This window comes from Maniola hyperantus, chromosome 18 (genome assembly GCF_902806685.2).
Source record: "Maniola hyperantus chromosome 18, iAphHyp1.2, whole genome shotgun sequence".
Lineage (NCBI taxonomy): Eukaryota > Metazoa > Arthropoda > Insecta > Lepidoptera > Nymphalidae > Maniola > Maniola hyperantus.
The window spans coordinates 3,998,241-4,013,211 of NC_048553.1; the positions used below are offsets into that span (position 1 = coordinate 3,998,241).

Sequence of the window (14,971 nt, forward strand, 5' to 3'; positions counted from 1 at the left end):
TCAACTAAATACCCAAATTTTAGCGCTCTACGAAGCCGAAATCTCTTTCTAAGAGATCTTTTTCCTTTCATTGTCATACATGAGACAAGTGAACGACAAAGCATGGAAGGCGCGCATTTCTAATGATTGTTCGAAAATCGGGGCCTCTGTTGAAATCGCAACCGGCTCTGATTAGTTCGTAGTGTGCCATTGCGACACCGCTCACCATGATAGAGATCTCTCTGTCTCGTTTTAATTGAAACAATTCTGAGTGGTCTGAGCAAAGTCAAAGTACGCTGTATGGATCTCAGCCATAGTCCTCATTATAAAGCATAACTATGGCGTGCCACATACGATGAGTGATTTAATATTCTAATGAATCAGTCAGTACTCCAAGCACAACAAGTGCAGAAAGACTCTTTCGTGGCTTTTGGCCACGCTTTTGCTGAAGCGCTTTCAGATTGATTGTGCTCGGCTCCTGGCAATTGGCATAATATTAAAATCCAGATATGTTCCGTTCATCGTAACTTGACGCGTGTGAATATATTGGCACCATTGCTTTGTTTGCTTTATTCCTTAGGAATTAGGGCTCATTATTGTGGGATTTGTAATGGTGCCAACATATTCTTACGCGTCAAGTTACGATGAACGAACTATAAAATTTACGAAATATAGGTTAAACGTAGTTATTCATTTGACAAGCTAAAAGTTATTACCAAAGAACTTCCATGTACTACTACGTATTACAAAATAGATGATTAGGTAGGTACACCTATTGGATATCACAATAAAACAACAAAGTAAATAGTAAAAAACTTTATTGTAAATAAAAAATATATTGTACTCGTTTTAACGTAAAATGTTATACTTATTATTATAATTCGTTTAGATTCGTTTCAAACGTATGTACAAACAGTAAGAATAGTAATTATGTATAATATTTACAGTTCACTTAAAATATGGCGTCTTTTTGGACAATATTTAACTTAACTTTTAAGTTACAGAAACCGATTAATTTATTATTATTTCAATAGGTAGGTACCTACATGATTATAAGTAGGTAGGTATTTCGTATACTGATCATATTAAAATTAAAACAAACATTAAAATAATAATACTAGGGAGGGTAGAATATACCTACTCCTTACTACCTATACATTGCGATTTGCGTGGTAAACTTCGTGCAGAAAAAAACCCGTAAAATATTTAAAAATCGATATTGTTTTAGGTATAGTGCGCGACAGGTCAAGATGGCAGTTTGGGTATGAGCTGGGGGAACGCCCCCGCACACCCGCTATATCCCGCACGCGTAATATACTTATTACTACATTGCTATTTTATGTTATCGATCGAAACGTTTATCTGTTTGGCAACAAGAAGAGTGCTAAGAATCGAAAACTAAGGTTACCCATGATTATGCACTTATTAGGTGGGTTTAGTAGTAACCTACAGTATGTAAGCCTCTAAGGCTCGGATGTGTTCAATATACCAATCAAATTACGTGATCATATTTTTTCATGTCGTCTATCAATATATATATACTTATAATAAAACTGTAACAGGTCAAATTCTGTACATTGAAGATATTTTGAATTTTTTTTTCGAGGGCACTCTATAATCGATACTGAACCCAAAACTGTAATTTTTTCATTTTTGTCTGTCTGTCTGTCTGTATCACGGCCGCGCATCACGCTGAAACTACTGAATGGATTCCAATGAAACTTGGTACGATTTGAGGTCATACTATGAGGAAGAATATAGGATACTTTTTATCCCGAAATTCAGCATGGTTCCCGTAGGAGAGGGGATGAAAGTTAAAATGTATACTGAGTTGTAATTCATTAACGCGTTGTCCGATTTCATTCATTCTTTTTTTGTTAGAAAGGAGATATTTTAAAGATTGTTCCGTAAATATTTCAAGGTCATCGGTTTTTAACAGAATGTCAAAAAGGAGGTGGTTCTTTTTTCTACATCGATTTTTTCGAGGTTTCTGGACCGATTTGCAATTTTTTTTTTAAATCAACAAAAAAAGTTTTCGTGGTGGTCACATAAAAAATTCTGGATTCAACTCCTTAATCCTGATGCTGCAGGGTTACTGCCCGCCTGAGTTATCAAGATTCAGGAAGTGTTCATAGTGAATTCATATTGTAGGTACCAAGCAACGACTTTATTCTCAGACTTCAAGTCCCAACTCCTCAACCCTGATGATGTAGGGTACAGCACTCCTAAACTATAATGTTTCAGTAACTGCGGATGATGCAAAATTAATTTAGGTACCAAGCATAGGCTACATCATTGAATTTCGGATCCTAACTCCTCAATCCTGATGCTGCAAAGTACTAAAGTCCTAAATCGTGGGGATTTTAGAATTTCTGATAGTGAATTGATATTTTAGGTATCAATCAACGGCTTCACGATGACACTCCCAGTCCGAAATACTCCACCCGAGCGAAGCCGGGGCGGGTCAGCTAGTCTATAATAATAATCTGATAGATCAGTCTGTTACAGACATCTCCGCCCATCTCCGCTTTGGTGGATATCGGTCCTAATATTCCATTTGGAGTGTTATAAAATTACTACTAGGTATATTTTAATCTGATTGTAATGACTAACTAAGTAAATCATAGAATTAACTTACAAAAATTAAGTACATTTAATTGTAAGGGTCTGCGCACATTTATAGGTGTCACCGACAGTCCTCTGTGCAGGGCTTGCATGGAGGTCGATGAAACACCGACGCACGTGCTCCTAGCGTGCACGGGCGTTGCAGAACAACGCGGACGTCGTTTGGGTTCCCCAAGCTCACTCGAGCGAGCTTGGATGGTTGGAGTGAAGACTTCGGCGGGGAGGGGCAATGTACGCACAACAGAGGAAACGTTTAAGTGCGGAAACCAGCCCAGAGTGAAGAAAGAAAGAAAAAGATGGGTCTGCGCAAACCGGCAACCAACCGAGCCGAGGCGCTGGATGTGCTAGCAGCTGGCACTCCATCTCTCACTAGGATATCCGGTAGATGCAAGTGAACACCGCCAACTAATGTCAGTGGCTGAGGCGAATGGCCCGTCTGCGCTAAGCCTTTTTCATTCTCAGTAAAATATTAAGTAGGTACAGGTAAGTAGATAGATTATAAACATGAAATAAGAATTATTAATAAGTGTACCATTTATTTTAATCAGTTCTTTAAAAGGGTTACAGGATAGAATGAAGAACGGAATCCAAAGTTATTGTTCTAAAATAATAATAAAACAAAACCTAAATAAAAAAATTGTGTAAAAATGTAAGCTTGTAAAATATTTGAGCTAAATGTCATGTGATGGTTTACGTATAATTGGTGAAATTGATGCTAATGCACGATCATAAGGAAATAATATTATTATTTCTTAAATTAATAATATTATATTTCTAAAATTGCAGCGCCCGTGCCCTGAATTTAAGTTTTAAATTTAAGTTTTAAATTAGTTTTCAATGCTAGCAACAGCAACTCCTGAGTTTCTTGCCGGCTCTTTTTAGTAGGTACCTACCTACCTAGAACCGTCATTCCGAACCACCACTTAGTCGCCGTGCGACTAGTCGACTGTTCGCGCGTTAACAGCTGATCAGTCTATCTCGCTCCCACTCATTGGGCTTATGGAACGTAGCGTTAAACTGACTCGCACTTGGCTGGTTTTTTATTGTAAAAAGGTGTGTAAAAAGGACCTTTGTGTGAGTTTTCAATTAAACTAGGTAACATGACATGTATGTTAAGATAAATAGAAGATAAGATAATAATTATTGTGTTCGACCACTGACTGATGTGTTCGACCAAATTTTGTGGTTTTATAGTTTTTGTGGTGTGGTGGAAATTTTGTGGTGGTGGATATTTTTTTTCATTTCTACACAATTTTGGCCACTGACCCTAAAGGGGCCTAACCTACGATCACCCGTGTATGAGTGAATGTGATAACAATTAAGTATAATGTTGAAATTAATGGGGGTCTCAATGCCAATACTAAAATTCTGCGAAACAAATTACGTAGGTACTAATTTAAAACCCAAGATTTAAAAATTCGCTCTAAATACGCGTTTAGTCTCTAGAGGGCCACGAAGGAACAAACAAAAATGATATTATGACACTCCGTGTAAATAAGTGTTTCACGAATCACGATAGGCTAAAAATACAATTTGACTAGCTTTATTTACAATCTTAAAGTTATTATGAATGATGTTACGTTTACGTTAGGTGAGCTTTTTTTAGTTTACTTGTGTAAATAAACATTAGTCTTATAATAATAATATTAAAGTACAATATATTATGCATGTCAAGATAGGTACGCAAGAAATTCTTTAGGAATTAGTTTGCGATTTCATTACAATTCAAGTATTCTCTTTCTTTTATTCAAACTTATTCTATTACATTTTTACGATATATAAAACTTTATAAAGATTTGTATGAGGTCCAGTTAATAAAATGTCTTATTTTTTACATAATGGACAATGAGAAAAAATTTACACATGGTAGGTATGGCATGTTTTTATTACAATAGTTTTATAGAAATTAGATATAATATTATTATTTACATTTATTATGCTATGCGGCATTATTGCACCCCTGTTTCCATATGATTTTTAAGCTAGATTCGTTACAAATGTCTAAGTAGGGGCCTCTTCTATTTGGTCGTGAATACTTTTTTCTTGGGTCCTGTTTAGTAAGAAGTCCAGATCATTGGAGATTTTGTTGAGCATACGATCCGTTTCGGGCGAATCGTATGCTTTGTTCCACTGCCTGTTCACTTGTTCTATGTCGGATTTTGATTTGGCGTCTTCCTTTACTTCCATGGACGGGAGCGATATGCTCGAACTGAAGTCTGTTTTAGATTTTTTCAAGCAACTTTTTATTGGAGGGGATGTGATTTTGGAGACGTCTGGGTTTGATTGCACGCATATACTGCAAGCTTCTTTGGAGGTGTCGAAGTGTTTGCCTGTGTAGGGTTCAAAGTCTACGGAGCAGGTTAGGAGGGGGGCGTTTGGGTGGGGTGTTTCTGTGGGTGGAGATTTAAGCACGCCTAGTTCTAGGCAGACTCTGGCCATGTATTCAGGCTGGGGTAGAAGGGGTGAGGTATGGAGGTCTGCGTGGGGGATAAGGTCGCAGACCGCATGTGTGGTGGTTATGCGGTGGGGGTCGTATCGATGCGGACTCAACAAAGAGTCTCTGTATTCGACGCACCGGACTATGTCGGCCCGGCTGTCTGGAGTCGATTGCCTCCTGTAAAACATTAAAATTTTATTTGCAGCCGTATGTATTTTATTCTTCTTCAGAAAATGACTTTCGATGTGCGAAATTAAGGTTTTCGTCGTCGTCGTCATCCACAGATAGACGTCCACAGCTGGACTTAGGACTCTTGTAACGACTTCCACGCGCCACGATCTTGCGCGGCCTGATTCAAGCGGCTCCCTGAGACTCGATTGATGTCGTCTGATTACCTAGTGGGAGGGTCTGCCAACGCTGTGTTTTCCAGTGTGAGGTCGCCATTTCAGCTCCTTGGGACCCCAATGAGTATCGGTTCTTTGAACTAAGTATGTGCAGATTTTACCTATAATCAGCCGGTTGAATAATTTTAGTTCGAAACATTTCTTAGGGGCCATGCTAACATGATACCTACTCGACAGTAAAAGAAAGGGGGTTTTTAATTACCTACCTATGCATCTTAGCGGGGCTCTCTAGGCGAGGTGCGCGCCAGTAAGACGTGACGGGTGAGATGGGAGACGGCGAGGAGGTGGTCTCCATCACGCCAGCACCGCCACGGCTCTCCACTTCTCCGCCTTGCTTGATGTACACTGAAATTATAAAGGGACTCATTATCACTGTACACATGTCTTGTGGGAAGGTGTCTTCTGCTGAACGGGGTTGTTTACAAGGAGGAGTTTCCAGTCTATAACCAGGATCTCGTCGCTTCGTAGGAAAACGTTGAGAAGCTACGGGAGTTCGTGCATCAATGGCACAAGAGGTGAAACAGCTTGGTATCGTGGTTGCGTGTGTAGGTGTGTGAGAGGAGATCCGTACCGTAAGGCACGAGAGAATCTGCGTGTGTGTGAATGTCTGCCCCAGAAAGGGGATAACGACACGGAGGGCAAGGGCAGAGATGAAGAATTTGTAGGTAGTCAAGAAGGTGCCCCTGGTAAGCACGCCAAAAGCAGTACCGGGGGGCCTTCCCGCGATTCTGCCCATATAACAGAAAGATTGGTGGGGCTGGTCATGGGAGGAAGACTAATCTGCAACATAAAAAAAATTGGTTGACTCTCCTCCAATAGCGGCTCTTAAGACTGACTTGTTTGTCTGTCTGTATCTTAGTTTATTCAGCAGTAGCTCATGAGATCCTGGTTCGAGAGAAATCGTTATTGAGTTTTCTAACAATAAATAATTAGTAGCAGCCCGGAGTTGAAAAGTTGCCGGCGTAACAACTCCATGCATCGTAGAGAAAGTAAAACCGTTGGTTCTGCACCTGATCTCTGATTGAAATTATATGTCTTTTGCGTAATAGGCTACTCCATCCGTCGAGACTGACTGCCGTAACCGAAATTCGATCAGCAGAATACAAGTTGTTATAAGTTCGGTCACTAATCAATTGTCGACCACGTTCACTGGATGCTGAGGTATGAAAGATACTAACAACTTAGTGATGTGTCTCCTGCTGGGGAGTCCTGCCAGTCCCGATGTGAAGGTAGGGACAACACTCTGCGAGCTGACTGTAAGCATTCTTCATCGCGGATGACGTAGCATATCAGCATTGCCAAACCCTGAAATGGCGAGACTTGATTATGATGCAACAGGGAAAGTCCAAATGTGGTATGAGTCTTCTTCTTCTTCACTCTGGGCTGGTTTCCGCACTTAAACGTTTCCGTCTATTGTGGTATGAGTCATGACGTCACCCAGTTACTCACGCTTTTTATCTTATGAATGACATAAAGTTATCCGTTGCGGGGCGGGTAAAGAGTTTTGTGTTTAATGTACCAATGGAAAAAGAACATCAGAACATTTAAAGATACCACGGGCCGCCTATACAATAATTTAGGCACTGGCGTCCACTGGTATAGAAGATGAACCGAAAACAATCTAAAGAAAATAGCATAACTTAAAGCATTCTTCTTACATTAGCAAGTGCAGCAGCGGACAGCATGATAACTTGCGGCAGCGTCCGCAAGCCAGGTTGCGCCCACCACACTCCGGCCGCTTGTGCTGCGGTTGTGGTGCCCAACACCAACAGTGTATGCCGCACCACGCGTCGCCTGTAACATAGATTGCTGTGACTATTAGATTTAATGATTATCTATATCTAGTGTAGCATCAGTGATCGAGGTTCGGTCTCCTAAATTATCAGTTCTGCAAAATGTTCAAGTGTTTTACAGGCGTAAGTAGATAGGGGGTAAGGGGGTGCGCTAACATCTTAGCACCCCAAATGTCAACCTCACCTGCACGTGGTGCCCCCTGCGAATCAGCGGACGAGGATATGACGACCGAAGAATGGCGGGATGACCATTCCATATGGCTTGGCTTTAAATAATACAGACCAGAGACGGGCAGCAGCGTCACTGGTGCGAAATAGCCTACAGCCCTGCGCTGACCAACCCGCCTGCCCAGCGTGGTCAGTATGGGCACTACTTCAAATGAGCAGCGCCAATTTGGCGCGCTCTTGGAAAGGCCTATGTCCAGCAGTGGACGCAAACAGGCTGATGGATTGGATTGGAAGTAGATAAAATTATGAAACCGCACAGCAGAACAGACTAATTTGAATCATTTTTGTTTTTTTAGACAGAAAATATTAAGTAGGTATAATCACAAACATTGAGGTGCACATTGCCTGCGCTGCCGAGCTTATGTAAGATGGTGCTACCTCAAACACGAGCTTTTTGCTGCGATCAATGCTTAGGAAGTTACGAAGCATATGTACCTACCTCTGCGCAGAACGTAGGTATATGGAGGACAACGAGACACCAGTAGACTTGGAATGCGAGCGGCTGAAAGACCAGACAGGGAGCTATATAGTCTTACTCACAACATCCGGCCGAATGTGTAACACAGACCCACAAACAGAAGAAGAGTTCTGCGATGATCTTATCTTACCTTTCCTTCAAATACGTCCGCCTCTCGACAGGAACTTTATGCGTGATGGTCCTAAGCCTCAGAGTGGCGCACACTGCCAGAGCAAGGCACAGCACGGTGAGCATGGCACAGCCGGCGGCGCACACCGCCTGCGCCGCCGCGCCTAGCTGTAGCGGCGCGCCGCCCCAAAGTCGCGCGGTTAACCACGACAGTGTACACACTCCTGAAAAGAAATTGATCCAAGTCTGTAAACAAAACCTTTCGTCCCTTTAGGCTTAGCAAGCGCCAAGATCAATTAATAGTAGATATAGAAGTATTTTATAGTGACGTAATAGGTACCCTCTCCAGTCTCCAATAATTTCCATGTAATTTGATCATGATGTTATCTTAAAACTGAGCGGAAAAATACGAATTTTGACTGGTCTTCTACTTTTTTATCTAGCACGGCTTACCTGCAAGTAGACCAACAGAGGGCGCCCGTTGCGCTCGTCCCGCTAGTTCAGCCTGGAGCAGCAATGGTTGGGCACACAAAGCCGCGCACCCCGCGCACCAACACGCCGCACAAACCCAGCCTAATGCGCCGGGACATGCTTCTTCCTATAACGTAATAATAAGATTGCTGCTAAGTGCTAATATCAAATAAGCACAAAATCCCCGTCCTTTTGACACAACATCAACCCCAAATAAAAAAACCTACGTAGTGCGACAACGTTCGCACTAAGTAATTGTATTTTTACGCTCGCGGCTTTTGCAACGCTTTTCCAATACTTACAAAAGCCAGAATTGTCTAGAATAATTCTGAACTATTAATGGCTCCAACACTCATGTTTGGGACAATTATTGTCCCAAACACGGGTGTTAGATCTTAACCCGGGAGTCTGGACCATATCCCGGTTGAAATTTTGCATTTCTGCCCATATAATTTTTATAAAAGCACAAATCTAATAAATAACAGTAAGAAGGTATCGAAAACCATAGGATATTGTTATTTGTGGGTGAAAACATAAACTAGTTAAAACTTATAATTAAATTACCGACTAAATTCACTAAATAATCCAGCTCAAACATACCTACTCAAAACAATAATAACCTGTCTCGTACCACATTCACAATTAAATTACAGACTAAATTAAAGTATACTTTAAGGCTAAATTCATCCCAATTAGGTTAACTATCTAGAACGAGAAATAAAAATATATATACTAAATTAGATAAAAAAAGTAAGATAAAAGTAAAGAATTCTGCAAATACACTCGAAACAATAATAACCTGTCTCGTATCACATTCCAAAAGAGTCAGCATAGCAGCAGAATGCGTGCCGGCAGTCGCTGCCTTCAGAAAAACTGGCAACCTCGCCTTCCTCCCCGGCACCAAGCACAACAACTGCAACGCGGCTGCCGCCAGGCACAACGCTCCCCCCAAACCCACTGTTATCTTGACCACGCCGCGCAAATCCTTCTCTGCATCTGTCTGAAATACAAAAGAAAACTATATGTAGTACATACATGTAGAAAAACTTATCACTAAAAAATTTATATTTACAAAAAATATACGCCGTCCAAATGGTTATTTATGGGCATTGTGCCCAGTACACTGTCGCTATTACCTCGCAAGGCTTAACCGTTGAGCGAAATAAGCACCAGCTCTTGGGTCCGTGGATCAGCTTTTGGGACACGACGTTTATAAAAGCTTTCGTGTCTTTTTTTGTCTGAATAATTTGACTATTTAATTTTTAAACTGCTGAGATAAGAATTTTGAGCGGTGAGCGGTTAAGGAACACTAAAGTTATCAACAAAATCACATTACTTACAAGGGTGGACCTGGCGATAGTAAAGAGCGCATAGGTGCCCAGTCCACGGCATCGACAAGCCACGTACGTTGGCTCGGGTATCCGCACCTCGCAAGACTTAATGAACCAAGTTCGGGGTTCAGAAGATGTTCTCAGTCCACATGCTAGCTTGGAACCTGTAAAAAACAACACACAAATGAGGCAAGATTCTAATCTATGAGATTTATGCAAGTTCATTATTCGCGAAATACCTAAGTAATGTTTAGTTAGGATTTCCAAGAAAAAATAATTTTGAGAAAACTATTCCAGCCTATGTCTAGTCTAATAAACTCGACAGACGCTTTGTATAAGTAATGAATTCAGAGAATTCATCTACTTAAAATTCAATTTATCTGAACCCAATTATCTTAGGCTTTAATCACCACATTATTACATAGTTTAATATTTCCTCAGAATTTATTACCGCATCTGCTAGTCTGTTTGTCAGTTCTTGTAACAAAGAATTTAATAGCTTTTATTGCATAATGGTAATGAGATCAATCTGCCTCAAGGAGCTCAAGGCGTGCAAAATTAGCTATAGCGTATAGCAGGGCTTACAGTCTTAGTATCTGATTGACCACTATGGATAAATTATTGTGGTCATGTCCGATTGCCGTCCCATTGGACTTTGAGAGTGAGGCCGAGGGAAGTGCAAAGGTGTTTTCTCTCAGACTTATGCTCTATATTATTTTCTAGATGATTGGCTAGTCTTTATTTAGATTGGCTGCTGTGGCCGAAAGGAGATGGTCACTCCCAATACATTGTTTGCCCCAGAAAAAAAAGTTTATTTGTCACGATGAAACTTTTACCTTTGGGTTGGTTTTCCTGTGTAAATTAATAATTAATAGTATTTTTGACCCTAGATAGTGGGGTTATTGCGTATTGAGTACCCTAACACTTCCTGAAAATACTAACTAAGTACCTGAAAATACTTCTTTTAGAATGATTTTAACACCCCGCTGGTTCCTAGTTTTCTATTTATGTCTTTCAAAATACTATTTGTATAGTAATTTTATGAGATTAATATAGTTAGTTCACTATACAAACTTCTTTGGGGCAATTTTGGGCCATATCTATTGGCCAGGTAAATATTATTTTTTAAATGTTCAGTTTCTCACCTATAGCAGTATAGTTTCTGGAATGTACGAACAGCAGTGTGACGGTATGCTGCAGGGTTGTGTCCACTTGGCTGGCGGTCAGTTGGACCTGCGCGGACGCCAGTCGGTACTCCATTTCACGCCCACCCCTAGAAGACGATGTGCTACACACACGCAATACAGGAAGAAAGTAAGTAAACCAAAAATAAAATAAAATAATAATAACTAAAGTATGTAGAATTGAAGTTAAAGTTGATGAAAAGGAGTTTAAAGTAGGTAACTAAAAATTTGGTAGAATCTAGTAAAATGACACAAAGTATTTAATAATAAAATTATTATCACTAATACTGGGATAGGTATTATACATCATTTAGATTAGAATCACGAGTTTTTTAAATTTGTATACTAATATACTTAGTTTAGTTTTGTTAATTGGTGAATAGCCTTCCATCAGTCAGTCAGGATGAGTCATAATGAGATTACATTACTTCAATCAAATCCCCGGTCCAATGCAATATACGAAAAATTATTTTCACTTCTATATAGGTAGGTACAATTGTGCAGAGATAGAGAGAGAGAGCCCTATGTTGACTCGATTTAGTGAACAAGGTGTAACTTACTTGAATTCTACGGATCGTCTTAAGGAGGGTAGTCGGGCAGCCAAGTTATGATACTTAACAGCGACTACTGAAGAATTCCCATTCCTCGCCACCAACTCCACTCCAGCGGATGTGAGCAACCACTCGTCAGTACCGGCTAGCGGGATGAAGCTGAAATGGGCAGCACCGTCATCTCGCACTTGCTTGGTCTTTACTGAGAACTCTTGGTAGTGAAGATCGACGTTGTCTCTCATAGCTGCTGTGGCTACTACTGCGTTTTGGAGGTCGTAGATTTTCTGAAAAAAAAGGTACAGTTTTTTTTTCTTTTGATGATGTCAGTGTAATTTATTTTATAACTAGGTACCTACTTATGAAGTTAATAATTATGAGAGCGAATGAGTGGAAAAGTTGATTTGAAATAACAATAAAATTATTCTTATCTCTAATTGAGTTTGAGAAAGAAGTTCGTTCCAATTGAAGATTTTCGCGTACGTTTTCTGAATTTTATGATACAGCGCTATATTTAGTTAGTTCCTTATTCCAAAAACTTTTTAACAAGCAAATTTTATTTGAATGTTGTTTGCTGGAAAAACTTTGGAGGAAAAAGAAGATTTTTTAATTCTTTAGTAAATCGCCTCTCACACTTTCCTAAACCTTATAACTTTACTGTTGGGGAGGGATTCAAATTAATTCCTCGGAGGGTTCAGTGGACTGTATATTTTCTTGATCACAATAATTATTCACTATTTTCAGGTTCACAATGTTCTTTAGGTTCAGTACTTCTAGGTTCTTACAGGTCTTCTTAGTTCAAAAGTTAGAGGCGAAGTGATTCTATACAATAAAATCGATCTTATATTTAATTCTCCCACTCGGCAAGCGCATACGGTCATACCGAGCGGGAGACAAGGCGATCGCGGGTGGTGAAGGCATAGCGGGGAGCGGGGGTGTTGGCAGTAGACCAATCAGCGTCAGTCATCGCCGGCGCTGCGCGTGGCTCGAAGCTCCCGTCCGCAACATTTCTCCCCTCAGCATAGCTCCTGCATTGCTTCCTTTTCTTCGTCAGGACGGTGAGCTTCCTCTTGGATCGATGAAACCTGTCGCGTCGAGTTTCTTTACTTTGTTTCTTCTGTGGTAAGCCTTCTCGGTAAAGCTTGTGGAGTAGGCGCTTGATTGATGCGGGTATCAAGTTCTTGGGTGACTTGATCAATGTGATGCATGGCTGGTTCGCAGTAGTCTACCGTTCACCATGCGGTTCGTTTAGCACGGTATAATTTGTCATCCAGTAATGCTGTTGCACAATGTTCTCAACTCGTTTGGTACTGGCGTGACTTGCTGTGTCGGGTTCATTGGCGAGCAGTAGCTCCGCAGGTGAGTTCACAGGTGTGTCGTCAAGCCCGTTCGTCGGCTCAGCTTTAATCGGACATTTTGCTGTCTGGATGACGTGGCCGACATGCAGTATGGTTGGTTCAGTAGCACCGCCCTCTTCTTCCTCTGCGGTGCGCCACAACTTCATGGTTTGCTCAGGTTGACGCATCTTTGAGCTTGGCGATATTCGATGGGTCTCGATGGAGTGAGCGACAAGTTCGTTAGTGTTATGTCGATGGCTCGTGCAGTTCAATTGTTTGAGTTTTCGGATCGCGTCTTGTTCTTCCATCGCCGTACTTGTTCGCAGGGATGCTATTGTAGCGTATGGTAGAGCACTGACTTTGTAGACAGGATGCTCATGGGATCGTGCTCCCCTCGTATTGCAATACCGAGGGAGCTGTAGTCCTGCCGTTTCTTCCACTAAGTTCGTTGTTCTCTCGTCTTCTTTCTGGATCGGATCGTAAGTTGATTTTGATGAATCAACTAGAGCGGCGACATATTCATATCTGACTGGTTCTGTTGAGTCATAGGTGCTTAGGTGGAGCACGTGTTCCTCTCCGTTGCTGATCGTGGCTCGAGGTGCCGTCCCATGTATGACCCAGCCAAGCTCGGTACGTGAAGCTGCAGGTTCGTGGCGCTCTCCGGTCAGAAGTTGCTTCGTCACGATTAGCTCCCAGTTGTCGGAGCCAATAAGCAAGCGTGGTCGGGCTCGTTCGTAGCACACTTCACTTGGATCCAGTGCTTGGAGGTGTTCGTACCGCAGGAGTTCTAGTGGTATGGTCTGGTGCAGCAAGTGGAAACGTCGCACAGTTCTGGCTCGTATGACGTGCGACGCTCTTCTGTTCTTGCCTCGTAACTGGAACTGGACGGTTCTGCTGCTTATTTCGGTCTCGGTGGAGTTAATACCTCGGATGTTAATAGCATTAGCGGGCCCTTTCAGGTTCAGTTGGTCCGCTAGATCTTCTTCGATGAGGGAAATCGTAGAGCCTTCATCTAACAAAGCGTAGGTGCTTATTTCGATGCCGTCGGAGTTCTTAATGACGACCGGGCACACCTTGAGCATAACATTGCGTCCAGTCTTCGTTTTGGTAGACGTCGAAGCTACTATTTCCTCCACTTGTTCTTGTGAGGCATCGTGGTTCGTATGTGATGCCTCGCTTGCAGGGCTTCGTTCGTGCAATAGCGGGTGATGCGAGTGAATGCAGCCGTCGACACCGCATTGCTTCGCCTTGCACTCGGTTCGTAGGTGGTTCTTTGTTAGGCACTTGAAACAAACTTTGTTTGCTTTGGCCCAATCCCAACGTGCTGTGACGGTCATGTCATGCATCTTCTTGCACTGTGGTGGTACATGGTCGCCACCACAGCACTGACACTGCTCCTCCTCATTGGCACTGAACACGTTGACGTCGTGGTTCTTCCATGTGGTGGATACGGTTCTTGCGGATCTCGGATGTGGTTCTTTGTGCTTCAACATCGCTGAAGCTGATGGTTTAGAGTAGGTGAACTCTAAACCTATAGCTGCCTCGTTGTTCAGAAAGCGAGACAAAGTCACTATGTGCGGTTCTCTTGGGCGACGGTTCTCAGAAGCATATCTGGCGAAGCTTCTTCTTAGGTCAGGTGGTAGTTTGTCTACGATGTCTCTGGTGAGCATTCTGTTCTGGAGACATCCGTCGAGGCCTTCAACATTGGTGATCGTAGCCACGATGTTTCTCACTTTGACAGCGAAGACGTTCAGTTCGGTTGTAGTCGGTCCCAAGGGTGGTAGTAGCTTGATCTCGTCTAACGCCTTATCGATCAAGGCTTCTGGTCGGCCAAAGCTCTGTTCTAGAGCTTCCATAACTTCAGTCGGGTCACAAGCCGTGTACAGAAGCGAAGCAACGGCATCTCGGGCTTCTCCTTTCAATGCGTTGCGCAGGCGTTGCATGTTCTCGATCGGTGAGAACTTGTGAAGCCGCGTCGAATCTCGCATCGATGCTTTAAACGGCAGCCATTCGTTCTCAGACCCGCTGAATGTAGGTAGCTCCGTAGA

The 14,971-nt window shown here is 42.0% G+C and overlaps 1 protein-coding gene across 1 annotated transcript in view; it reads right to left on the reverse strand.

The window, feature by feature from the left end:
* Positions 1 to 780: 780 nt before the first annotated feature.
* LOC117990776 (uncharacterized) overlaps positions 781 to 14,971 on the reverse strand; it is a 430,777-nt gene continuing 416,586 nt past the window's right edge. The window contains exons 17-26 of the mRNA XM_069504461.1: positions 11,599 to 11,873; positions 11,000 to 11,142; positions 9,864 to 10,018; positions 9,323 to 9,523; positions 8,506 to 8,650; positions 8,075 to 8,276; positions 7,104 to 7,239; positions 6,624 to 6,750; positions 5,652 to 5,790; positions 781 to 5,218 (exon numbers count right to left, since the gene is read on the reverse strand). Of these exons, the coding sequence (XP_069360562.1) occupies positions 4,606 to 5,218; positions 5,652 to 5,790; positions 6,624 to 6,750; positions 7,104 to 7,239; positions 8,075 to 8,276; positions 8,506 to 8,650; positions 9,323 to 9,523; positions 9,864 to 10,018; positions 11,000 to 11,142; positions 11,599 to 11,873 (2,136 nt within the window). The 3' untranslated portion in view covers positions 781 to 4,605. The remainder of the gene's footprint in view (positions 5,219 to 5,651; positions 5,791 to 6,623; positions 6,751 to 7,103; positions 7,240 to 8,074; positions 8,277 to 8,505; positions 8,651 to 9,322; positions 9,524 to 9,863; positions 10,019 to 10,999; positions 11,143 to 11,598; positions 11,874 to 14,971) is intronic.